Source organism: Cydia strobilella, chromosome 15 (genome assembly GCF_947568885.1).
Source record: "Cydia strobilella chromosome 15, ilCydStro3.1, whole genome shotgun sequence".
Lineage (NCBI taxonomy): Eukaryota > Metazoa > Arthropoda > Insecta > Lepidoptera > Tortricidae > Cydia > Cydia strobilella.
In genome coordinates, this window is record NC_086055.1 from 14,781,901 (window position 1) to 14,808,833 (window position 26,933).

Consider the following 26,933-nt stretch of genomic DNA (forward strand, 5'->3'; position numbering starts at 1 on the left):
AGAAGCCTTTATTTATTTGTTTATTAGGATCACCAACAAAAGATACAATTTACATACTAGATACACATACATACTAGATTTACATATTCATGTATATGTAGGCATTTAACTAAAGTGACAACTTTAAACATAAATATAGGTAGTGCATATGTGCATATATATAGTTGGTCCAGCAAATCTTGTCAGTAGAAAAAGGCGCGAAACAAAAAGTTCCTATGAGACGATAATCCTTTGCGCCTACATTTTTTAAATTTGCCGCCTTTTACTACTGACAAGATTTGCTTCTTGGATTTCGGAAATTGGGAAAAAATAAACAAATTACTATCTCATTATGGCATTTTTATTCACAAGTAACAATTATAGTATAATTAGAAACCCTTGGAATGCGCCCAAATACGTAGATCATTAACGTAATCACCTTTGACTTCGATAAAGCGAGCTAACTCATGCACCCTGGTCTCGACATATCTCTTCATTTTCTCTTCCAAAAATTCCTTAATTTCGTCATTCATTTGCCAAATATCACCATCTATCTTTTTAATCATAGTTATTTTACGTCCACCTTTAAATGTCGTGTGTAAATATATTGGCAATAAATGATTCTTGGTTCTTGAAATGAAATAGGGTAGTTCTAGTGCTTGTTCTTTTGGAGGCACCCAACCGGATGGGTACTTAGCCTTGGGTTGGACCTCCGGAATGGTTTCGAACGGTAATAGTCTCTCCACATAAGTCCATTCGGCGGGATTTTTTACTATTTCATATTCATATTGTTCGGTTATTCTATGTACTAATGGAGAATTTTTATAATTTGAATAATTTCTGGATACTAAAACCTGAAACAAGGAAAAAAAACGTTATTTTCATATTTAGCAAGAAGCATTCATAATCCTATTACATATAACACAATAAGTTATTATAATAGTTGAAACAAGTAAAACTTAGTAATAAAATGCAACAATATCAATAAAACCTAGACGCGGCGTCGCTTGTCATCGCTCATCAATCAACGTCATTCTGAAAATAATGCGACGTGAGCGAGGACGACTTGCGTGCGCCACCGTACACCCATAGTTCTGTCACATGTTGCAGTCAAAGCCACATTACAAGACGACGCGAGTGAAAATATAATTAAAAAATTACCAAAAGCGTTTCCGGGGCGAGTTTTGTACCAAAATCTGCTGCGTTGTTCAAGATTTGTCCAGTTTTTCCGGTAAAAAGTCGCGCAAATGCGCACTGTGCACGCCACATCGCCGCCATTTTGAATAGCGAATAGAGCGAATTGCTACAAGAGCAATAAGAACTATATTATTCGTTTCGAAGGAAACATAATGGCGGACGCCTGCAGACATTTGGGCTTTTCAAAAATCGTTTTCTAAGTTTAAACGCGTGTTTATATTGAACTTTTTCGCATATTATGGTGCATTGTGTGTCTAATTAACCTTTTATTGTGGTTTTTGGACGTTTCGTTGGATAAAATGTGAGTATATTGTGAGGACATTGCAGAGGTGCGCCACGGCTAGGGAAATGATTTGGGGCTTTCGTTCGCTCGACGCACACGCACCGTCAGCTGGTAGGTGGCGTTAGGTGTCATTCGCGACCTAAGGCCACCAAAACATGACTTTTTCATGACTTTCCGGCGCGATTTTCTCCCCAACGAGCAATGTAAACAAGTATTTTAGCTTATTTTAAATTGTTTTAAACAATTGTTTGTAAACTAGGCCGCGTATTTTACCATGAAATTAAATCAATTTGAAGAAATAGTGCGCGAACTTGTTGGATGTTCCGATGGCCCAGCTTTTGTTTACGACAATTTCCGAGTCAATTTATTTTACGAAATAAGTTTCTGTGGACTTTATTTATTTTCTATTATATTAATGAATACAGTTTAGTGGTCTATTTTGTAAATAATTTCGAAAATCCCGTTATATTCTGATACGAACGATACTTAATTTTATGTGAGAAACGATCAAATTCCAGTTATAACTAAATCACCACGTCGCTAATTTTGATTCCGGGGCGCTACATTGTATTTGTTATTGTGTTTCAGGTTAGAAATGTGTCCAGTAGAGGCGTATTATGGCTCAATGTCGTTCTAACACAAAGTTGAAGGATTCCTTGCGGCTGAGAAGTGGAACTAGCTCTGTGAAGGACGACAGCGGCTGCGACCCGAGCCCTGAGGAGCCCTTTGCTGACAGCACCTTGCCCGAGTCAGACGGAGAGGAACACAAGTCCCGGCCAACCTCGACTATCACTCTCAGGTCTAAATCCAGAGCTGACAGCCAGTCTGTACCTGATGTCGGAAGTACGGGATCGTCTCCCACCACACATTCCAACATGAAAACTAAACAGGCTAAAGATGAGCTGGACAAGAGCATCGATGAGGAAACTACTATAGAACCCAAGACCCGACAGGCCAAGAAGAAGGCCTCTGATATCAGCGAAGAGAACAAAGCCAGCCAAGATGAACCCAAGACATCCAAAGAATCTAAAAAAAATTTAAAACCTAAAGCTGTTGTCAAGAAACGACCGCTGGGGATTCGGAAAGCCTTGAGAAGCAAAAAAGTTATCACTACAGCTAAAAGTAAACTCAAGAATGTTATAAAACAGACCGCCACTAGAGGCAGAAAGCCTGTGGTGAAAACTGAACCTGAGGATCCTCAAGACAAGGAGACTGTTCCACTGATACCTGTTGCTGAAATCAAGAAGGAGCCTGTTGACGACACAACTCCTATCTCTAGGTCCTCAAGTCCTAAGACGGCTGGCAGGAAACAGAGACTTACATCAGATAAAATCATGCTCAAGTCAGTTCTTGCAGAATCACCCACAAGCCTCTTGGGGTCTCGGACCAGCCCCTACTCCATGCGCTCCGAGCGCAGCAACAGCCCATCCTTGGTTGAAAATAAAATTGTTAGAAGGGGAAAGCCAAGAAATGTAAAAAGCAAACTTTTAAATGAGGTTGTTATGAAAGAACAGAATAAGCGACGCAGGCTACTTTCTGATTCAAAGACTAGCGACACCACAGATGCCTCCGAAGACTGTAAGAAACTGAAGCGAGGCCGCTCCTGCTCTCGGGAGGGCAGTGAGATCTCCAAATGTTCTGACATCACCGAGTCGGATGTCAGTCTGAGCGAGACACTCACAGATGCTGATGGCAAGGAGCTCAATAAAAAATTAGAAAAGCCTAAGACTGAACTAGATTTAGATTTTGAAAATAATGTACAGATCTCTATTACAGAAAAAGTGCCTTCTCTCATTGATCCTAAATTAACAGATCCTGTAACGGAACCTAGCAGTAACACAAATGAAAAAAGCAAGAAAAACACGAGCTTAAAAAGAAGTACTTCATTAGACTCCGACAACAATAATAGTAATAGGCTAAAGTTAGAAAATTTGAATTCATCAGAAGACAAGAAAGGGAAGACTGATAAAGACACGCTTCTGGACGCCCGTAGTAGTATACTCAGTAGTATGTCGAAGACTTTTAACACTAAGGAGGTAGCGAAGAATTTAAGAAAAGCTAGACGAGGCCGAAAGGTGGCGGCGGCAGCGAGGCCACGCGTTGGCTTCCAGTCGGCCTCGCGACGAGCCTCTGCCGGCCAGGCCGACGACACCGACAAGACCGAGACCCTCGAGACCCTGTCCAAGGAAATCGACGATCTCATCAACAATTTGGACCAAAATATAGACCGCGACCATGAGATGGCCAGCGAAACCGCAGATGAGGTGCAGACCAAATCAGTCTCCAAGTTTTATGGCCTATCTAAGCCACTCGGAGACAACAATAGCATCATCACACCGGAGACACCTGTCAAAGACAAAGAGACTCCTTCCGTAACGACTGACAGCACGCCGTCTAAGACTGATGACAGTGAAAACATAAGACTACATTATGAAGAAGACTCCCTAGAAAAGGCAGTGGATGCTAACAAACCAGAAATCACCTATAAAGTTAGCTCAGTCGCGAGCATAGACAAACTCATGGATAGATTGAAAGTTTTTGAAGAATTTGACAAAAAACGACAGAGGCAGGAGTCTGAAGTTAGATCGACTGACAGCAAAACGGTTATGGTTACTAATGACGTCGTTCTAATTAACAAATCGGGAGCAGACATAAAGCAACTAAAAGACGTGCATACCGTAAGATCCCCCGAAAGACCCATCGAAAAGGAAAATGTACTGAGCTGTTTTGAAAATAACTCTGCCATATCTATAGTTAAAAGAGACCAAGTTAGAAAATCTATTGATATTGACTTACCTAACTCCGTAACGTTGATAAAGAGGAATAGTTTTAGTTCAAGAAAAGAATCTACAAGCTCCAATCATTCAAAGGAATCTGATGCTATCAGCATTTTCGAGAAATCACTGGGCAAAGATGTGACGTTGACTGAAATCAGGAAATCTGTGGATAGATCGGCTCCAGCTACACAGGTGGATTTACACCAGTTTGCTACCCTGCATCCTAACAACCCCACAACTAGTCTTAAGGGGGTTGTTTTAGATACGAGTCAGATATCAATAACGCCTCGTGTGATGGACTCAAGCATTCGTAGATCGAGAGAATCTTTATCTCGAAAAACGTCTGAATCAGTCATAGAGCCTGAAGAGAAGATGGCAGTTTTAGAGAAAATAAAATCGCCTCCTCCACAGATTAAATCACCACCACCGACGCCGATCGCAGTGGCACCGACGCCGATCGCAGTGGCACCGACACCGATCGTAGTGGCACCGACGCCGATCGCAGTGGCACCGACGCCGATCACAGTGGCACCGACGCCGATCGCAGTGGCACCGAAGCCGATCACAGTGACACCGACGCCGATCGCACTGGCACCGTCGCCGATCGCAGTGGCACCGACGCCGATCGCAGTGGCACCCACGGCGATCACAGTGGCATCGACGCCAATCGTTGTGGCACCGACGCCAGTAGCCGTCAAGTCTCCTGAAGAAAAACCTATGGAGACTGAAGCCCTCGCGCCCCCTCTAGAAAACGTCAAAATTGTTCCTGAAGACATATCTCTGGCCACTGAAATCCCGAAAGTTGTTAGCGTTATACCTGAGAAACCTGCAGATATTACTACTACTGAGCAGGCTGAGGCCGCACAACCAGAGCCTGTAAAGCCTGAACCAATGGTTGAGGACATCCTCAATGTCGAAAAAGTAGAAGAGAAAATGAAAATCCCTGAGGAAAGTAAAGAAGAAAAAATGGAAGTTCCTGAAGAAGCTAAGGACACGGGAACTAAAACAGAGACGCCGGTTGAAACTAAACCATCAGAAAGCAAGCTATCTGAATCCGCAGACCTCGCTAAACCAGGCAAGAGTCCGGGTAAAACTAGTAAATCTGCGCGTAATTCGACCGAAAGCCAACCGGGCCCCAGCACCATGCTGCACGAAACGCCTGAAAGCCAAAAACGTAAAGAGAATGTACTTAGAACTCTTGGTTTATTGACTCACAAAGCTGCTAAAGAGGCAAAGATAGAGAAACTTAAAGAAAAACAGCGGATCGCTAATATGAATGTGATGAAGAAGTCTAAACAAGGTTCAGGGGACTACACGGGGACGTTGAAGACGGTCATAAAGTTGAACAGGGGCGGGGCGGATAGAGATAAGAAGAAATACAGGAGTTCGTTGAAGATGACGTTCCAGAAGAGCAAGAACCGTGCTGGCAAGCCTGCGCCGGAGCCGGGAGACGCGGCGGCCGAGGATGACGCCTACTACACCATCGAACGACGAGAGGTGAGCATTGACTTAACACCTCTCTTTTTTATGCCTTTCAGATCAAATCAACCGAAAATGACTAGTTTACTATCAGCAACACCATAACTGAGGCCATTTTGACATCAATTAGAATTGTTCTCCTTGTCTCGAAATGAGTCAGAACTACAATCGACAGTTGTACATCTAGCCAAGTCATTGTTTTTATTTTAGCTGGCACTATGGGGCTGGTACTGAAGCCTGATAATAGTTGAGAATACAATACCGCCTGCTTTTGTGTGGGATAAATTGATTTGCAACTTTTTTTTTTACTAATTTGTGCTTAAACTTTTGACCGACTCAGTCTCCTTTTATCGTCCATAGAAAGTTGCTTTTTAGGGTTCCGTACCTAAAGGGTAAAAACGGGACCCTATTACTAAGACTCGGCTGTCCGTCTGTCCGTCCGTCTGTCTGTCTGTCACCAGGCTGTATCTCATGAACCGTGATGTATTTCTGTTGCCGCTATAACAACAAATACTAAAAACAGAATAATATAAATATTTAAATGGGGCTCCCATACAACAAACGTGATTTTTTTGCTGTTTTTTTTTCGTAATGGTACGGAACCCTTCGTGCGCGTGTCCGACTCACACTTGGCCCGTTTTTTAGAGACTAATGACCCTCATGCCCGACAGTGATTCGTTTTGTACGTTTCACGCTGTGTCAAGTGTAATTTTTGTCGCGTTGCAGTTATTGGTATTCTTTTTCTCGACTATAGTTCGTTTTTGTAGCATTAGAGAAAAGGTAAACAATCTTGTCGTGTCATTTTATTTAAAAATATTGAAAAACGCTTTTAAAAAATTTGTTTAAAAAACTTATACTTATGAAAGCAATGATTTATAATTGTAACATTTGCTGTGACTTATTTTCACTAGAGATTTTTTAATAAATAGACATGTCAAGATCGTTACCTTCTTTCTAATGCTAAAAAAACGAACTATAGATTAGGCTTTTTACCACAGATTTTTATACTTACGGCCCGGCCACGACATCGCGCGGCGGCGGCTATAGGTTGGAACGAAAGAGTCAATCGCTGTGTCTCGCTCCAACCTATGGCCGCCGCTCGCCGCCGCCGCGCGATGTCGTGGCCGAGCCGTTAGAGGGATTATTAAAGGTGTATGCACACCGCAGTTAACTTTTGGAGCAACACTACAACACGGTAACTTACCAAGCTACTTAAAGGGCCCACTGACTTATCAGTCCGCCGGACGATATGGGCCTGTTTGTTAGAACAAAAATTTGACAGGTCCAAACAACTGACAGGTCGATATCGTCCGGCGGACTGATAGTCAGTGGGCCCTTTTACTGTTGCACAGTGTTGCTCCACAGGTGCGCCACAAAATTTAAGTGCGGTTTGGATACACCCTATAGTGAAATCATCCATAGATTTAATGCTCAGTAAAAGGGGTTTAGCACACAAACCACTGCTTGCTTTGACATTTCTTTTATTACATTGATATACAGGATTAATTATAAGATTACATAAAGATCAAATCGAACATAAGTAACATAACCTCGCGCACAGGCCTGCCGCCAAATCTGACAGCTCTCTCTAAAAACTAAAATGACCATAGATACAACAATCAAAAGTATAAAGCCAGGTACATACTACATGTAATCAGTAGTATTAGGCCACATATAGGATATTAACTATTGTGATGCTTACAGCAGATACACCTTAAGACTCATAAAGTAACTTATATTAGATTTGTCCAATTAGACACAAAGTGGGAGAACTTAATTTCGGGTACTCGCAAGACAAGTAAGCACGCCACTCTACGATCTATAGTGATAACACTGATAACCAAAGAAAATTAAAAAAAATCTGCGGAAATAATTCGTGTAGTTTTAAAAATTGGTATAGTTATACCTTGTGGTGTTCCAGATAAACATACGAAATGTCCTCGGGGGTTGGGCTTGTGCTGAGGGTGTTGGGGGGGTTGAAGGTACCTTTTTTCAGATTTTTGCTCGTATCTTGTACGAAAACTACGAAAAAACTACGTTTTCTTAAATCGTCTATTTTTAATCTGTTCTGGTGGACGTCCGCCGGTATTAGGAGTAGGTAGCTACAGGCAGTTGTCCCACATGCTTAGATACATCCAACGACTTGTAATGAAAATGATAATTAAATAAATTACTATATGTATAAATATACGATTATTCTTTAGTCATAGTAGGTGCCTATTATATAGTTTTTTTATTATTATTATTTATTAAGAAACAAACAGTCTTATAATACAGATGAGTTTATAAAGTAACATTTTTCTAGTAATAGACCTATAGTTTCCTATATGTAAACGAATATTAATAAAAACTTATTACTAAGTACAAAAGACATGCATATTGTAGATATAGTCCGACAAGAAATTGTAGAAAATTATTAAGAAGAAGAAGATGGCAACAATTTAGTACGATTTTTTTTATTTAGTTCAATTTTATTTTATTTCTACTATTTCATGACGCACCACATGTGTGACGAGATATAAGACGAAATCTTAAATTTAGAATCGGGTATTTTTATCTCAATGAAGAATAAGCTAATTTCTTAAACAATCTCAATGAGCTGCTAAATGTCCACGTAATATTGTGCCTTTTGGTTTGTTAATTTAAACTCCCTGTAGCTCGTAAAGTATTGATCGTAGAGTAAAAATAAATATGACCTAATTTGCAGATAATTTTATGTAGAATACTTTTGTCTGAAGTAATTATAATATTACATACATACATACAATATTTATAATGCTATTCGTACAGATATTCGAAATAGCAAAAAAGGTACCTTCAAACCACCCCCCCCCCCCCCCCCCCTTACACCTTCAGCACCCCCGAGGACTTTTCGTATGTTTATCTGGAACACCACAAGGTATAACTATACCAATTTTCAAAACTACACAATTTTTTTTCGCTGAATATTCGTCAAGCTCGGCCGAATTGCACCTTCCGATACAAACGTAGTTCCACTCATTTTAAAACAATGTGTTGGATTGTAATGAAACTTTGCACATACAATGACATGAGGTCTGAAATTAGTTTATATAGCTCCAATTTATAAAACAAACGAAATAGAGTAAAAACAAGTTTTGTATGAAAAACTTAAATTCGCTGTATTTTTTTAACTATGGTATCTGAAGCTACATAAACTAACAACAGACATAGATATACCTTATCCTCTTGTAAGTACAAAGTTTCAGAGCAATCTAGCTAGTCGTTTTAAAATGAGAGCGTAACTACGTTTGTATGGAGAACCGAGCTTGCCGGAGACCCTTAATTTGACGTGGCTACGATAAGCTTCGTTCCGATTAGGTCCACTCGAGCCGGTCAACGATATGTCGCGCGACAAATGAGGTCACGGCCAGCGCCCTTCTGGTCTACGCCGGGCCCTCTACGGCTCTACGCCGTAGCACTTCAAACTGCAACTTTTTCACTAATGCATGCTAATTATTATTTTGGCAATGAATTTGCGATTTAGTGTAGTAATGTGATTGATAAGTAGATTATAGTGTTCCATATGAAACTTACACAATGTAAAAAAAACAGGTGTTATACATGTCGAACGACTGAGTCGCGTCTCTATAGTCTCCCATAAAGTTTTAAGTCATAATGTATAGTCCGGATTTTCGTTAGTCATAATTTGTTTTTTCTCAGAAACGCGTCACTTTTCAGGTTTGCCATAAAACAAACCTAACCTATCTATAGGATTACCTTACGCAAATCCTGAAAGTTAACGGTTTCAGAGTTATGACTAATGGTAATCTGACAATCATTACATTATGACTTTAATAATTATGTCAAACAAAGGAGACCGAGTCACGTGGTTGTTTCTTACATAATTTTAAGACCCATATGGAATAAAGTGTTGTTTTGAAGTATAGCCCCTTAAGGCCCCGTGGGTTCAGATTGGTCGTGCGTGTCCGGGATCGATTAATTTTTTTTGTAAGTTTTGACAAAAAAAAGTAAACGATGAGTTTGATCTAAAATAAAATTGCGTACTTTTAGGGTTCTGTACTCTGTACCCAAAGGGCAAAAACGGGACCCTATTACTAAGACTCCGCTGTCCGTCTGTCTGTCACCACCGGTGGCAGCATGGTTCCATTTTTATCACCTGTCAATATGCCTGTCGCACTTACATACTTGTTAGAACGTGACAGGCATGGTGATAGGCGATAAAAATGCGAAGTGCTCAGCCCGCAGGCTGTATCTCATGAACCGTGATAGACAGTTGAAATTTTCACAGATGATGTATTTCTATTGCCGCTATAACAACAAATACTAAAAAGTACGGAAGCCTCGGTGGGCGAGTCCGACTCGCACTTGTTTTGTATTTATTTATTTATAGTCATAAGCATGAAGATGTAACGGACAGACAGATAGTTACTTTCGCGTTTGTAATATTAGTGGGGATGTATAGGTACTATCCACGATTATTATCAGTGAGAAAGAGATTGAGATACTGACTTTGACATATGAATTTCGACGATATATTACAGTTCTCGTTGTCTACAATCTGTGTAACTTTTATTGTAACTAATATTAATATTCGAACTTAAACTATCGTGAGACATATTTCAAAATATTTAGATCAACGGTTTCACTCACTATTATTTTTTGTCGCTTTTGGTGACATTTTTCAGATTCTTTGGGAATCCTTCCTCAGGCACGAGTGTCCGCGGCGGACACTCGCTAATAATAATGTTATTGATAAAATTATTATTTGTTCGCAGGCCTTCGCCGGAGCCGCATCAGAGGGTGGGCACAGAAAGTCTTACAGTAATCGCCTTAACCACGGTGTGTGGCTCTTACACTCACCCATGCACACGCTAGACGCAAACACGAGTTCATAATACTTTTTTTTTATAATAGTAGTAGCAACTGATACATATGAAAGGCCTTTAAGGCCTAATTATCTACAGCATACAACACTTTCTACGACAGCGAAATAACATTAGTTTAACATTTAAATAGTGACACAATATAAGAAAAATAACTGGCGTAAAGTTATATGAAAATCCACGCTACAAGATTCTATAGTTGGTCAAGCAAATCTTGTCAGTAGAAAAAGACGGCAAATTTAAAAAACGTAGGCGCGAAGGGGTATCGTCCAACAGAAAATTTGAATTTCGTGCCTTTTTCTACTGACAAGATAAGTGACTACCACAGATAATACATGTATCGTAAAGTATACCTCTTCAATACATCTGTCAGTTATTTAACCGACAGTAGAGTAGAAAAGAATAAGTATGAACAAATTTCCTTATTTTTAAATGTTGCTTGTGCCTAGTGAGGACCTTAAACTAGCAACATTATTAAATAGTTAAATGATTATAGAAAATTCCAGAATGTTTGCGTCTAGTCGTCGTATTTCTCCTACGAAAATACCCAGAAGTTTTTATATAGTTTGTTTGTCAAAGCAGAAACGCTTTCCACATAGATTTTCATACATTGACCCGCCTGTTGCTATCTCTATTGCACTCGCATTATTTTATTGCTGTCAACCTCGCACAGTGACATGTACAACCGGCATCATGGGCGTGACAGCGATATAATTATGCGCGTGCAATAGAGATAGCAACAGGCAGGTCATCGTACGAAAACCTATACCGAATGCGTCTCTGCTTTAGTTTTTATTTGAAAGGTATCAAATCAAAGAAAAACCTTAAATAACTTCTGGATATTATTTTAATTACATTAACTAGCTACCTAATATTTTCTTTTGGTATTTTGAATGGTTAAAAGACTTGTTTTATTAACTTGGTAAACATAATTGCATGTCACACATTACGTACATCGCTACACATTACGTACATTTGATAACAAAAGCAAGTTCTAGGCATGACTGAACTTTATTGTATACTCGTATTTATAATAAACAATAACAACAACTGACATGTATGAGTCTGTCAGTTATAACATTTTTCATCACATTTTTCACATTATTTAACATTTGTTTGCACATTATACCATGATATCTCTAATCTCTGTTTTGTATTCGATATTCTATAACTACAATTCGATTGCCCCAATTTGTCTGACCAATCTGTCAATTTAGTATAAAATTGGTACAGAAACAGGATGATTGGGTAGTGAATTGGCAAATCGAACTGGCGTTTTAGTATCTTTCATATAAAAACAGAGCTTAAATCCACACAAATCAATTTAAATCCAATTACTTTGAAAAATATTTATACTGCTTATAAATGCCTTACTGGAAATAAAACCCTGGTGGTCCTTTTTCAAATTTTGGTCAAAACCAACTTATATTAATTCATCGCCTCAACAGGCGATATGCATGTCCTCATTTTTTTACAACCCTCAACAGTGGAAGCCGAAGCAGCCCCGGAGCCGGAGCCCAAAGAGACCCTCAACCTGGTGATCCCGGAGAAGGCCTCCTCATTCAGCATCCACCCGGGCCGGCTGTGCCAGGACCAGTGTTTCTACTGCGGGGGCAAGTTTGGGCTGTTTGACACACCCTGCCATATCGCCCAGATGAAGAGCACGGAGAGACAGAAGAAGGTTTTGGACAGTAAGTAAACCTGTCATGTAATTTAACCACCTATTAGCTTAATGTACAGTCAACAAAACTATTAGCTTAGCACTCCTGCTTACAAATATGTATTATGGGGTGTTAAGCTAATTATTTTGCTGAATGTACAACAAATACTAAAAAGTACGGAACCCTCGGTGGGCGAGTACGACTCGCACTTATCCGGTTTTTTTGGTGTTTTAAAACGGAGATTCGACTTTTAGAATCATTCACCAAGCTTGTGGTTCAATTTTGGGGTATTTTGATGACCTACAGACAGACAGACAGTAAACGATAATTGTCACTACATAGTATAAATGCGCATGCAGGTTGTTTGATGAAAAGTGTATGAACGCGGATATATTTGACAGTTCGTTAGGGTTATTTAAGAATAAAGTTTATTCTTTATTAAATTAGTATGAAAGTTAGGTTAAGATATCTCATTATTTGATAATTTCACAGTTGTTATACTCGGATAGCATTTCATAGTATTAAGTTTAAAAAAAAAAGTAAACATACAGGAAACTACAGGTCTACATTATAAGAAATTCTAGCTGTCAGCTTATTAACCTACATGTTTTATAAGACTGTTTGTTTCTAAATAAAAAAATTAAAAAACCAGTCGCTTTCCGCTGTCTGTCCGTCCGTCTGTTCCTATGTACATATGTTTAGATCTTTAAAACTACGCAACGGATTTTGATGCGGTTTTTTTTTTTAAATAGATAGAGCGATTCAAGAGGAAGGTTTATTTGTATAATTTGTAAAAGTTTTGTGTAAATTAGTTGAACTACCCATGCGAAGCCGGGGCGGGTCGCTAGTAGTCTTATAAAACAGGTTATTTCCACAGTCTAGAACAAATGTTTATTGCAGACGAGGAGCGCCTGACCATAGACAGCTGCCTGTGCGACGCGTGCTACCGTCACGTCGACCGGCGCGCCAACTGTCCGTCGTACCGCAAGCGGGCCCCTAAGCCCCCGGGACAGCCTCCGCAGCCACAGTAAGTATTAGCTTATTTCGTGCCCCAACTATTTATATACTGTACACAACGTTCCAGTTCGATGCTGTTTGTCTACTGACTTAATAGTCTTTGTTTGATTTCTCTAAATTTAAATTTGTAATTTAGTTATTTATATTTATAGGTAGGCATACTCCTTACGAATAATGTCGTTGCGATTATGTGGCTCTAGGCCGTCTTTAATGTAACATACGAGCACAAATGTTGTATCTCACTGAACTAATTTATTTTTATATATATTAATGCAGCCCGGCAGCTTGAACATGTCATGCTCGCTTAAAAGTCTTTGCTTACGGTGGCATCGTTGATCGGGTCGCCACTTTCCCGAATGAAGGTTGAGGGAGACGATGGCTGAGATACGCGTCATACTCGTGAACGGGTGCTGTTTGTGGAGACCGGTCTGTTTAACTTTACACGGGCTTCATGTTACGTTATAAAACTTATAAGTACCTATTTAACTTTACTTTTGAGTGGCATTAACGTGAGACACTTCATTCGGTTCTTGTCTCTGGGTTAATTTCTTGTCTTTTAATTACTTATTATACAATTCAAATCTTGGAGACCCTTTACATCTCTAAGGATAATTTGATGATGTTCTTTTTTATTATATATATTTTATCTGACACCTAGAGACTTGCATCTCTAAACAATTTTAGTACTTGTCTATTGTTTGTTATATATTTTTTGTGTTATTCGACATTTAGAGACTGGATACATCTCTAACAATGTATGTAATATTTCATTGATTCCATATTTGTAATTGTATTGTTTTGTAATTTTGGTAAAACAGAACAAACAAAATTTGATATATAAAAATGCCCCTGTGGCCTATTTGCTATACAAATGATTGATTCCATATTTGTAATTTTGGTAAAACAAAACTAACAAAATTTGACATATAAAAATGCCCCTGTGGCCTATTTGCTGAATAAATGATTGATGTTTGATTTATGAATATTTCCCGCTAGAGGCTAGAGTTACCGATAAATAAGTATTCTCCGTTTTCTTCCAGATTAGTAAAGTTTGCGCGTGTGACCTTAATTGCTATTCCGTTCGTAGACAAGCAGAGAAGCCGCTGAGTCCGTCGGAGTCGGAGTCGGAGCCGGCGCCGGGCGCGCGCTGCCACGCGGCCGGCTGCGGCGCCGCCGCCGCGCGCTCCATCCGCCGCAAGTGGCTCATCAAGATGCGCACGCCCGTCAGCAAACTGGTTAGTACTATTACTATACAGTGTTGGGCGCAATTAATTACTCTTGTAATTTAATTGCATGTAATTGGAAATGCAATTACAACAATTAGTAATTAAATCACTCAATTACTGAATGTTAACTTTTTTTCTAATTTACAAAGATGAACAAATGTATTACATTCACTCTTACTGTCGTTTATTTTATACATTAACTTAAACCCGATGGTATAAAAATCTAACATTTTAATCCTTGAATTTCCCATACATAAAACTGTTTTTTATTTATTATGTATTCCCGCTTGTACACCCACGTCCATACCAATTTACAGAACTTTGTATGGGGTGGGGGGGGGGGGGTGCCTTTTCTCTGCAGCTGACTGTACAAAAACTTGCAAAAAGACTCCTTTATGTTTTTTTAATACAAAAAGCCAAATATTGTAAGGTTAGTCAAATTTAAAGCACATCCATAATTTTAATATGATTTTGGAAATAAAGATGATCGAAAACTTGAATTGAATTAAAGTAATTCGTAATTGAGTAAAGTAATTAATTTCTAATTGCAATTTCAAAATGTAAATAAAAATTTAATTAACCATTAAATTTTGCAATTGTAAATTGAAGGCGCAATTACTTTTTACATGTAATTAAAAAAAACCATTACTAATTGTAATTGCAATTGTTAATTAGTAATTAAATTACTTTTTGCCCAACACTGGTACTATCCTAAGGGTAGGTTTTTGGAACAAAAAGTTACTTTTAATATATAAATACATACCTACTTATAATCACGCCTATTTCCCAGAGGGGTAGGCAGAGACCCCGGATTCCCACTTGCTACGATCCTGACATACCTCTTTCGCTAACTTCACTTTCATACTCGTAACATTCCTCATACACGCTCGCTCATTGCTTCAATTTTATGATTATACTTTGATGGACATAATTGTGACTTTTAGGTAAAAATGGTCACTTGGGTGTTACGTAACTTTTAGGTAGGGAGAAGGGGGGGTTTGAAAATTGCGTTACGTAATATTTGAACGCCCCCTAACCTGCAAAAATCTGTTGAAGTTAAAGCTAAGTTATCATACTTAGGCCCCAACCACATTTAACAGACTGATTAACGTCAAAAAGCAGTGAAAAATGTAATTTCCCATACAATAAAATTTTGCGAACACTTTAACGGTGACCGACGGTTTGGTGCAACCGAGCCGTATCATGCCAAATATCTGCTTATCAGAAGTGTCAAAAAATAGCGTCACATTCACATAGGTATCCGACACTTCTGGAGTGCCACAGGAAACAATAATATGCTATAAAAATGTAATTTTTAATCCATTTTATCAACAGCTGAAACTACAAAGCGACTACCCCGGGCTACATACCCTCGGGCTATGCACTGTGCACTATGCGCTGCTAGCGCCGCTCCTGGCCTGTGCCCTGTGCCGCCGCCGCCTCACCAAGCACCAGCACGTGCACATCCTGCAGCAGGTATGTTCATTGATTCATTGGTGTGTTTATTTCGTGTATACACTGTGGCAAAAAAATGAGTGCATTCCCGCTGCCAGGGAGGTTTTGAGATTATACTGAGCAACTTTTACTATGAGATCAACCACGAAATCGCGAAAATTTTTTTTACCCTCCCTTAGAAAATGGACCAGCCAAAATTAATGAAACAGGCAAATTTTTATTTGCGATTTAGTGGTTGGTCTCATAGTAAAAGTTGCTCAGTATAATCCCAAAACCTCCCTGGCAACGGGAATGCACTTATTTTTAGCCACCCTGTATATGACACATATTTTATTAGAGAACTTACAAACTAAGAGGCTTTTAGGTACAGTCAAGTGTAAAAATATGGGTGCACTCATCATACTCAAAAATATGTCCCGTAGTTCTTATGTCAGCGAATTAAAAACTACCGATATTTTTGAGTAAGTTTTATGCACTCATATTTTTACACTTGACTGTACAACAAACCTCTAAAGCTTATAGTACAGGGGTCAGGATGCGGATCTTTGGATGTACAATTGCAGCTTTCCAAATCACTCTAAAAGATGACCACGAAAATTGAACCGAAGATCCAACATACGGTACAACATACAACATACGCTCATATTGTACAGAAAAGGGGACTCTATATCTATCCATCTCATTTTATCTAAATATGACAAAAAAAACCAACAACAAAATACAAATCCGCACATCTATTTTTTTCCCTGGAGAAATAGAAGGAACTCTATCTTTAAATATGTAATATGGCATGGCGATTTTTATATTTTGTGTAACTCAGGGTGGTATTCAAACTGTCCAATGTGTATTTGCGTCTCACATCTTGCCTAATAAGAGAGTGAGACGCAATGCACATTGGACAAAGAAATTGGACAACCATTGGTTGAAAGTATAACTGCAGATGAGCACCAATAATAATAACACTTTTTGTAAAACCAGCTCCTTTTTATTGAACGTTAACACATTGAGTGCCGGGAAAACCAGTGTTGGGCGCAATTAATTACTAGTGTAATGTAATTGCATGTAATTAAATAGCTTGTAATTTAATTACATGCAATTAAATTTCCTATGTAATTTGGAAATGCAATTACATCAATTTGAAATTAAATTACTCAATTACTGAATGTTAACTTTTTTCTAATTTACAAAGACGAACAAATGTATTACATTCACTCTTACTGTCGTTTATTTTATACATTAACTTAAACCCGATGGTATAAAAATCTAACATTTTAATCCTTGAATTTCCCATACATAAAACGCTTGTACAAAAACTTGCAAAAATACTCCTTTATGTTTTTTTTAATACAAAAAGTCAAATATTGTAAGGTTAGTCAAATTTAAAGCTCATCCATAATTTTAATATGATTTTGAAAATAAAGATAATCGAAAACTTGTATTCAATAAAAGTAATTCGTAATTGAGTAGAGGAATTAATTTCTAATTTCAATTTCAAAATGTAATTAAAAATTTAATTAACCATTACATTTTGCAATTGCAATTGTAAATTGAAGGCGCAATTACTTTTTACATGTAATTTTTTTTTTTCAATATTCATATTATTCATATTCATATATTTATTGATAAAGTAAATTACACGTCCAGAGTACATAAAATAAAATTACAAAAGTAAACATCGTTTAAACTTAAGAACAAATCATAGCATACATATATCTTAAAGCGAAAAACGGAAATACAATAATATATCATGTCAGTCGTAATTATAAATTCAAATAATTCTAAATTTGGTCACATAGTTTTAAATAGTAATTCATATAATAGTAGTAATTCATATAATAATGAATAAATTAAAAATAAAGATTCACAATGAAAATAATGTCCCATGAAAACAGCGAAATTAGACTTTTACATCGTGTGTGTGGATCGATGACAACCTGTCGAAAAATTCGTCGATAGTGAAGCACGCCATCTCTGGTAATGTTTTTTTTAATTTTATTAGTAAATTTGACATCACTAGAGACATCTCTGATTTCAGCAGGTAATGTGTTGAATAGTCTGACCCCCAAAACATTTCCATTACTAATTGTAATTACAATTGTTAATTAGTAATGAAATTACTTTTTGCCCAACACTGCCGGGAACCCGCTCGGCGGGTTCTCCGTTCATAGTCGCTTTCCTCTACAAAGCGGGATAACGCTGGGATCGGCTACGAGCGTAGCGCTACGACAACCTTAGCAGTGAATGTGGTAACCAATAAAGAATATTGTCCCCCAGGGCCACACTGAAGTCAACCCCCTGCTGGCGGCGGCGGGCATCCCCGTGGAGCTCGCAGACAAACCCGTGCTCTGCAAGCTGTGCCGCTACTACACCACGCTGCTGCGCCGCCCCGGCGACAACCCCGCGCACGAGCGCCAGTACCGCCGCAGGTGTGTTGCACGCTTTATTTAACCTGACTGGCACAATACAAAGTAGAGATAGGAAGGTAGCATGAAATACTACTCGGATACTTCTACAAGTTTGCGTTAGGAGATAAGTTGAATCGAATCTACTTGAACTAGTGTAAGGGATTAATCCGACGCAAAATTTGCAGTTATTATTTACTCTTCCCTGTCCTGTCCCATTTATTGCCACTATGAGTAACTGCTTCAACTTCTTTTGAGACCACATACTTTACAGACGATTGGCTGTTTCAACTATATGTTTAGTTAAAACTTAATATTATATGCCACCCAGTTTAGCCTTGCGAGTGTCATTATCAATTTTTTTGGGACTTATTCCATTTTGTCCGCCACTGATAATGGATGACAATTGTCTTCACTGATCACTTTTATGTTTTCTCAGATTACTTCAAGTGTACAACATTGAAGTGCCGCCAGAATCGGAAAACGAAGGCGAAGACACTCGACTACAGCTCGACGACAGCGCGCGACGCAAGAAAGCGCGCTCCAAGAACAAACGCAAGTCCTCCGACCCCGACCGACCCGACAGCGACTCACGGACCCCCGAACGCATGGACAGCCCGGAAAAAGACAAAAACCAACCCAAGACACAACCCGACGAAGAGGATATAGAAAGCCTCATATCGTCCAACAAAATTCTCGTCCCCAACGCCAAAGGCGCAGAACCCATGCAGAGCGATGGCTCAGACCCTGACGGCTTCGACATGGATCCCGTCCTGGACAAACAGACCGAACTACAGATCCTCCTACAGAAACAGAACAACCCCGCACAGTTCATGCACAACCAGGCCAACTTAACGCAGAAACAGAGAAACATCTTGAAAGTCCACCATCTTTCCGGAATACAGAAACCTGGCTTACAACAGAGGATAAACGATAAAAACGCTCGAAGATTACATAAGTTAGGACAGATGATTGTAAAGCAAGACAAAAAGAATGACGACTTGGAAATATTTGATCCGGAGAAATCTAGAGATGTTAGCATGAAGAATTTGTCTATTAATGAGGAGTGCACTATTGAGAGCATACCGAATAAGAAACCGGCGGACATAAACACCTTGAAAAACAAATGGCAGCAGTCTGAAAGCTTCACCCAAGTTAAGAAAAATCTGAGTGAGTTGTCGAAGAAACTGACAGTGGAAAAAGATCCGAAACAGAAATCTGAGGTGAAATACTCCAATCCGGTTAAAAGGCTCGAAACGAATCCGTCTATTTCAGTTCGAGAACTATTTCCGGGTGAGGAGGAGATGAATCTTCAGTGCAACATAGAGTTCGGGAACGTTAAAGGAGTAACACCCGAAGGCTGGGAGAAATGCAGCACCACAATACAGTATGATGTAGAAACAAAGAAGCTATGGAACGATCTCCAAAGGCCGTACGGGAATCAATCGAGCTTCCTGAGACACTTAATTCTTTTAGAAAAGTACTTCAGAAGCGGGGATTTAGTCCTAGCGCATAACGCATCCGCAAACGCCGCGAATTACAGCGATTCGGTCCAAAGCAGACTTCGGGCTTACGATAACGTCGTAAACGACGCTCCTAGGAGAAGCGAGCCGTCTATCAGTCTGATAGAATTCAGGAAGAAGCCAGCTGTGAACGGTAAAAGCTTGCTAAAGACCAATCAGAGCATGGAAGACAAGGATCCGAAGAAGTTCATGCCGCCGCCGCCGGCGCTGCCCAAACCCAAGCCGAAGGAGAAGAAATCCAAGCCGCTGCCTCCGGAGCTGATAGCTATTAACACGCCTAACGCTCAGGGGAGGAAAGCGATACAGAATGTTCTTCACAATATACAGCAGTTAGTAAAGGGTGTTTCCGCGTCGGATCCGACCGAGGTAGCGGCGTCGCCTGTGCCGGTGCCGGTGTCTATGTCTGTGCCGGTGACTATGTCTGTGCCGGTGTCTATGCCGGTGCCGGTGGCGGCCACCACGCCGGACAAGAAGAAGGAGGACAAGCCGCATACGCCGAAGAAGCAGAAAACTACGAGCAAGCCGTGGCGGCCGACGCTCATGCCTATTACGCCGGTGAGTTTTTATATTTCTTTGACATTTGTTTCCAAAATGGGGTAATTTCTATCTGTCACTGGGGAATGTTCGGAATATGGTATTTCATTTCCAACTACTAGGGAGGAAATGACCCTTAATTATTCTTTTCCTTATTCATATTTTTTTGTTCACTTTAAACAGCCTTTTATAATTTATTTTTATAAAACCACATTGAAATATGACAGAATATTACAGACCATGTGAACTGCTGCTATGACAATCGAAGTTACCACACATTAAGCGCTCCCATACAAAACTAGTACAGGCCGCGATCGTTTATTTCAGTTGTGCCCTCAATCACGACCAATGCTCCTATAAATTAAAAATATTTGTATAACTTCAGCTTTCGGACTGTAGTACCTGGACTGTTACAGTATAAAATGGTATATGAAACGGCTCGGTTATGCTGTTCGAATCGTAGTATTTTACAAGTAAATTACACCTGTGTGGAGACCTCGAGATTTTTGTAAACGCTTTATAATATGGTGTCTGTGTAGTTTGTGCATTATATGTACGAAAAGAAAGGTGATACGGCTCCTCTACACAATGGCCCAGCGTAGGTCAGTTCAAGGGACGCAGCTATGCGGTGGAATGAGATAGCAATATCACTTGCTCCCTCTAACGCATAAATGCGTCCCTCGGACTGGCCTACGCTGGGCCATCGTGTAAAGGAGCCAATAAACCGAGTCGCTAAGGAGGGTTTTCCAACTGTCCAATACCTTGGTCCAATGTGAGGCCCAATGTGTATTTCAGTAATCAGTAATTTATTGCTTACATAGGTACAATAAGGTCTTACATTAAAATGGTGATCAAGCTATGAACCCTGTAAGGGCACTGCAAATTAAGCACGTAAATCACAATACTAAAATATTACATAACATAGTATATTTGCGTCTCACATTTTGCTTAATGATAGAGTGAGGTGCAATGCACATTGAACAGGTGGAATACCACCCTAATTTATTCCCTTATTTCCCAGGAAAACGTCGCTCGAGCGGCCCGCGAGCCAATCCAGACGGCGGTCGACGGCCGGCGCCTCCCCAGCCTCGTCAAAGTGATGTCCTCCGGCAAGCAGTACCACATCACTCTGCAGGACTACAACAAGATGTGCGTCATGCGTCGCGAGAAGCTCCAGCAGCTCGGCCACGACGAGAAACCCAAGAAACCGGAGACGGAGACAGTAGTCACCGAGGTCCAGACCTCGGCCATGCTCGGAAACGGAGGCACCGTAGTCCAAAACATCACAGAATCGGAGAAGCTAGATTTAACGCACGGGTCGAACGCGGCGACCATCCTGAAGAACGTCGGCCTGAAGAATATAACTATAGCCCCGATCACGCCTAAGACGGCCACGGTGACCTCCCAGACGTTCCCAGCACCGGTGGTAACTTCTCCGTCGCTCCTGGTCACGTCTACGCCACTGAAACTGCCTCAGCTAGGCCCGGCAGTGTCTATTACTAGCGAAACTGTCCTACCGAGTCTGCCTATAATAGCATCCAGCCCGATGATAATGCCAAAAATCCCCAAGTCGCTAACTGTGATACCGCAGTCGCTGAGCGTGAGTGCGCACGCGCACGCGCACATGCCCGGCGTCATGATGTCGGCGCCGACACCCGACACGCGCCCATAACGAAGCCTGATCTTCCTGCTCATGTAGCGAGCGCCCGCGGCTCCGAGCGTGGCCGACAGTGAACTTAGTGAGTGACAGTGTTTAGTGAGAGCCGGACGACAGTGAACTTAGTGAGTGACAGTGTTTAGTGAGAGCCGGACGACAGTGTCGCGGCGACACCGTGAAGCCTTATAATTATACCGTGTACATATAGTTAAGTGGACTCGACGGCGGTCGTGTTAAATATATCATATTAATCTCGATTATAAGCTTTGTTTTTATTTGCGCAAATGATGCGAACCTTTAACCGATGCTGGTTTCCTTCTAAATGCTGATTGATTAATTTATTAATTGTACTGAAGTCGGACCGAGATAACGTCTCGTCACATTTGCACGTCTGTGCTATAAAAATCGCTGCAGAGTTATCTTGGTCTGAATGTACAAGATATCAGGGATGTTGGAGTAGGTTAGAATACTGATTGAAATGGAATGTGATGCCTCGAAGGCAAAATGTCGCTTTCGGAGCGCAAAATATAAAATAATTGATTTCTCTGTTGAATTTTCTCTAGTATGTATTTACTATATTTTTATACGGAAATTTGTCTCCTTTTGATTGATCCTTAATCATGTTGAAGCTTACGGGCCCTGACCGGTTAGTAGGCTAGATGTAGAAATGGCATTTCGTCAGGTGACAACCAAAACTCACTAATTACTACCACAAGTTAATAGCCATCAAAACTCACTAATTACTACCACAATTTAATAGCCATCAAAACTCATTAATTACTACCACAAGTTAATAGCCATCGAAACTCACTAACTACTAGCACAAGTTAATAGCCATCAAAACTCACTAATTACTACCACAAGTAGCCATAGTGAACCATATTAATCCCTAAATAAGGTTGATTTTCGTTAACTTTTTTAGTAATTAGTGAGTTTTGGTTGTCACCTGACGATTTATATTTATTATCAATTTATGATTGCAACTTTAGGGTAAACGGGCCAGCTACTGACAATCAAAGTGATATTACTGACTTAGCTGGATTATAGGCTCTCCTGCCTTGTGATAAGATTTAATATTCTTAATGGAAACAGTAGGGCTGTTTACCCTACCTATTTATGTTGGAAGCCTACAAAAAGACTTAAATTGTCTAGTCGGCTGGTATTGCATTTATAAATTATTGCGGCCGCGTCCTCGCACTCGTATCATTTGCGCGACTATGGACTGTATGTAGCATTACTATAGTTCGAATTTTCACTGAAGCATATTTTTCCATTGTTGTAATAAATCCTGTTTTATGCAGACTAATTCACATGTATTCATAGCGTAGCGTATAGCACTAAAAATCTACCAAAAAAAAAAAGTTATGGTCCACGTATTTATGGTTTCAGTACAGTGTATTAAGGAAACTATATTTTAAAATAATGTTTTATTTTTATCGAATTGCATATTTTTAAGGGTATCGTAATTCATTGGTCCGCTTAATCACATAACCTAATTTTATATTAGCTTACAATTAATTAACAGATTTGTTAGATACGGAGCAGTGCCTCGACCTGTAATATCGCACTGTACATAACCACCACACAGAATGGATAGTTCCGACAATTTTTATATTAAAAGCTCGTGTTGAGAATAAAATTGTATGTTAAAAATACTTATATATATTGTTGAGAATTAGTAGTACATATTTTATTTTTGGTCCAATGACATAAAGGTCCAATGTTATCGATTAGATGTTGTACTGTATGGAAGCGTCTGCTGAGGCGTCGGCCTCGATCAATAAATGCTCATGATGATATTCTTGTAAATCTGACCTGATTATTTCACCTGACACCTAAATTATTTTCCTTGATAACACCTATGGCACGTACCAAAACTCGATTCAATTCAGTTAAAATATTATTTATTCGAATAGGCCTAGCAAAAAGCACTTTTAAATTTTATTATTTATCGATACCTATTAAAACATACAAAAATGTATAATAAAGATGTAGATGTCATTTAAAGGAATATTGACCTACATTCAAGTTTAATAACTAATATTGAACATAAATAAGTTATTTCTTTTTGCGCTGAAAGTAAGAACTAAAGCAAATTAGACTTAACATACAAACAATACATGATTTAGAATGTCTATGCATGATAAAAGTAAAGGTAAGGTTTTAATTGTATTAATTGGCAAAATAACTCTAAAAAACAAAATCGATTCTGATTGATAATCAACGATCTTAATTTTTCGTATCGAAATTTACTTAATAATTAAACATTACAAAGTTCTAAGAGATAAGGATACTAATACTCTTAACTAAAATGTAAGGGGATCTTTCTCACGTTTATAAAGCGCTAACGTATTTAACCTAAAAGATCTGATACCTCTCTAAAAGATAATGTAAGCGTAAAATCGAATTATTATTATAGTGATTCAGAATTGTATTTCGTTTCAACTTCCATTGTCACGCAACATACAGGGTGGCTAAAAATAATTGCATTCCCGTTGCCAGGGAGGTTTTGGCATTATACTGAGCAACTTTTACTATACTCCAATCCCGAAATCGCCAAAAAAATTTCGCTGTTTCATACATTTTGGCTGGTCCATTTTCTATGGGAGGTTTTTTTTTTTGCAATTTCCTGGTAGGTCCCAAGGCCCCATAGTGAAAGTTGCTCAGTATAATCCCAAAACCTCCCTGGCAACGGGAATGCACTTATTTTTTAGCCACCCTGTAATGTCTTATCTTTCTAAAGTGGTGAGAAGTATTGAAGCTGACGTTGATGGCGCTGTATGGCGCCATACGTTTTCTGATAATTTAAATTTGCACTACTTTACGCGTCTTTAGTATTCTTGTCTATAAAAAGATATTTTTTTGCATGTATTGTGCTTCCTTTTTCTGAAAAAGTATGGTGAAAATGACACAAGATATTTTTATGACATCCATATTTGGATACGTTGTGATACTATGCCTACGCGCCTTTTCTTTTCTTTCTAAATTTAAAAACAAAGACTCCTCAACAGACGCATTCCATGTTATGGCGTAATTACATAAGTCCGGTCGTTTTATGTGGTCATGATAACGGTGACTGGTGGCCTAGCGGTAAAAGCGTGCGACTTTCAATCCGGAGGTCGCGGGTTCACACCCCGGCTCTTACCAATGAGTTTTTCGGAATTTATGAAATATCATTTGATTTTTACCAGTCGCTTTTCGCTGAAGGAAAACGTGAGGAAACCGGACTAATCCCAACAAGGCCTAGTTTCTCCTCTGGAAGGACAGATGACAGTCGCTTTCGTATAAACGCCAATTCTAGGATTAGTTGCCAAGCGGACCCCAGGCTCCCATGAGACTAATACTCATAAATCTCAGTCCCTTTCTAAAGATATAAGTACCTACCCTACCATAGCTGATAAAGCTAATAGACCATTCGTACCTTCGTATTACATTCGTGCCCAGTAAGAACAAAAATTTGACAGTTCCGAACAACTGACAGGTCAATATCGTCCGGCGGACTGGTAATCAGTAGGCCCCTTTACAACGAGTTAAGGCCCAATGGTGAACGGCAATTTAAGTGTGTAGCTGCTATAGGTAGCTCTTATCTTGTTTTTTAAACCTTTTTTCATGACGCGAACCCCATGAACTGCCTATATGAGCTTTGACCCCACAGACCACAGCTTATAGGCACAGTGATACCTTGTCACACACAATTTATAACCTAAAACGAAAAGTACTGTGTTAAGATGCCAGGTGTCAACGTAGCCAAGCTGTATACAAACGAATTCGAAATTTATAATAACCGGATTATAACCGTGTCAAACATCGCAAACGACCAGACCAATGTAATCGAGTCATCAGCGAGCGAATAACTGGACGCTCGAGCGGGCGGCAAGCGTCAAGCAAAGTACACTCGCATACATTTGCATATGTTACAAACGAACGCCGCCCGCTCCGCTCGAGCTTTCACTCGGTTCGTGCTACTAGTATTAGTATTTGGAAGTTCCGACTACACGATCCGTTGCTCAGGCCACCACGGACGCTCTTCCAAAGATATCGTGGTAGGTTATCATATTTTGTTTAGTTTATTTCGGCACTGCCGGAGGTATGAATTTGTCTAATAAACATATCCTTATCTCATGAATTTGTGTATTTTTTGTTGATCTAATTGTGAACGATCAGAAGATCACTAACAACGAATAAAATAAGAAATACCTATAGGTTTCGCATTTTAAGGAGAGGCAAATGGAGATTGCTCAATAAATGGGAACACACGAAAATGATCTCTTCTCACAGTGCATTACCTATGTCCTATACTATACGGGCGTACCTATATATAGTTAGAGTTAAACCAACAAAAGTCTGCAGAGATTTTGACAGCACACGCAGTGCAGGTGTCATTTTAACCTTTTCGACGCCGTGTCAAACAAACTCGGACGCCACGTCACCGAAGTGAAACTGAAATTGAACTTTATGTACATTACATGCACGTAGGTCTATGTTGCTCTGTGACCTGTGACGGATAAATCCGTCTTGCGTTGGACCTGCGGTGCCGATATATCCGTCATTGGCGTCCGAAAGGTTAAACGTCAAACTTCTATGAAATTACGACGTATAAATAACACTGGCACTGCGTGTGCTGTCAAAATATCCAGACTTTTTTTGGTCAAACTCTACCACCCCCATAATGGGACTGGCACCAGTCATGGGATGGTATAGACAAATCCTGTAAAATGAGCTTTTATACACTAACTACCAATGTAGTTACAATTGTAGTTAGGCACAATTGCCATAGTTACTTTAAAATTTAATGGCGCCATACATCATACATCCCATGGCTGGAGCAAGAACATAATACATAAGTTCCGTTCAATTTTATTCGGCTGTACGGTGCAG

General features: G+C 39.6%; 2 protein-coding genes across 4 annotated transcripts; one reads left to right on the top strand and one right to left on the bottom strand.

Annotated features, from left to right (window-relative positions):
- Positions 1-318: 318 nt before the first annotated feature.
- LOC134747650 (large ribosomal subunit protein mL49) lies at positions 319-1,316 on the bottom strand. The gene is made up of 2 exons (XM_063682258.1): positions 1,141-1,316; positions 319-833 (listed from the first exon to the last, which is right to left on the bottom strand). Exons 1-2 carry the CDS (start codon positions 1,255-1,257, stop codon positions 369-371), a joined length of 582 nt encoding a protein of 193 aa, XP_063538328.1. The 5' UTR covers positions 1,258-1,316; the 3' UTR covers positions 319-368.
- A 12-nt stretch (positions 1,317-1,328) lies between these two features.
- Positions 1,329-26,181, top strand: LOC134747621 (uncharacterized). Of its 3 annotated transcripts, none has more exons than XM_063682216.1 (10): positions 1,329-1,477; positions 2,048-5,733; positions 10,473-10,536; positions 12,068-12,271; positions 13,142-13,268; positions 14,346-14,493; positions 15,820-15,960; positions 18,214-18,365; positions 18,781-20,419; positions 21,420-26,181. In XM_063682216.1, exons 2-10 carry the CDS (start codon positions 2,077-2,079, stop codon positions 22,068-22,070), a joined length of 6,783 nt encoding a protein of 2,260 aa, XP_063538286.1. In that variant the 5' UTR covers positions 1,329-1,477; positions 2,048-2,076; the 3' UTR covers positions 22,071-26,181. The 3 variants fall into 3 exon arrangements, with proteins under 3 accessions (XP_063538286.1, XP_063538288.1, XP_063538287.1); XM_063682218.1 differs by having other exon boundaries at positions 10,473-10,497; XM_063682217.1 differs by having other exon boundaries at positions 1,402-1,662.
- The last annotated feature ends 752 nt before the right edge of the window (positions 26,182-26,933 follow it).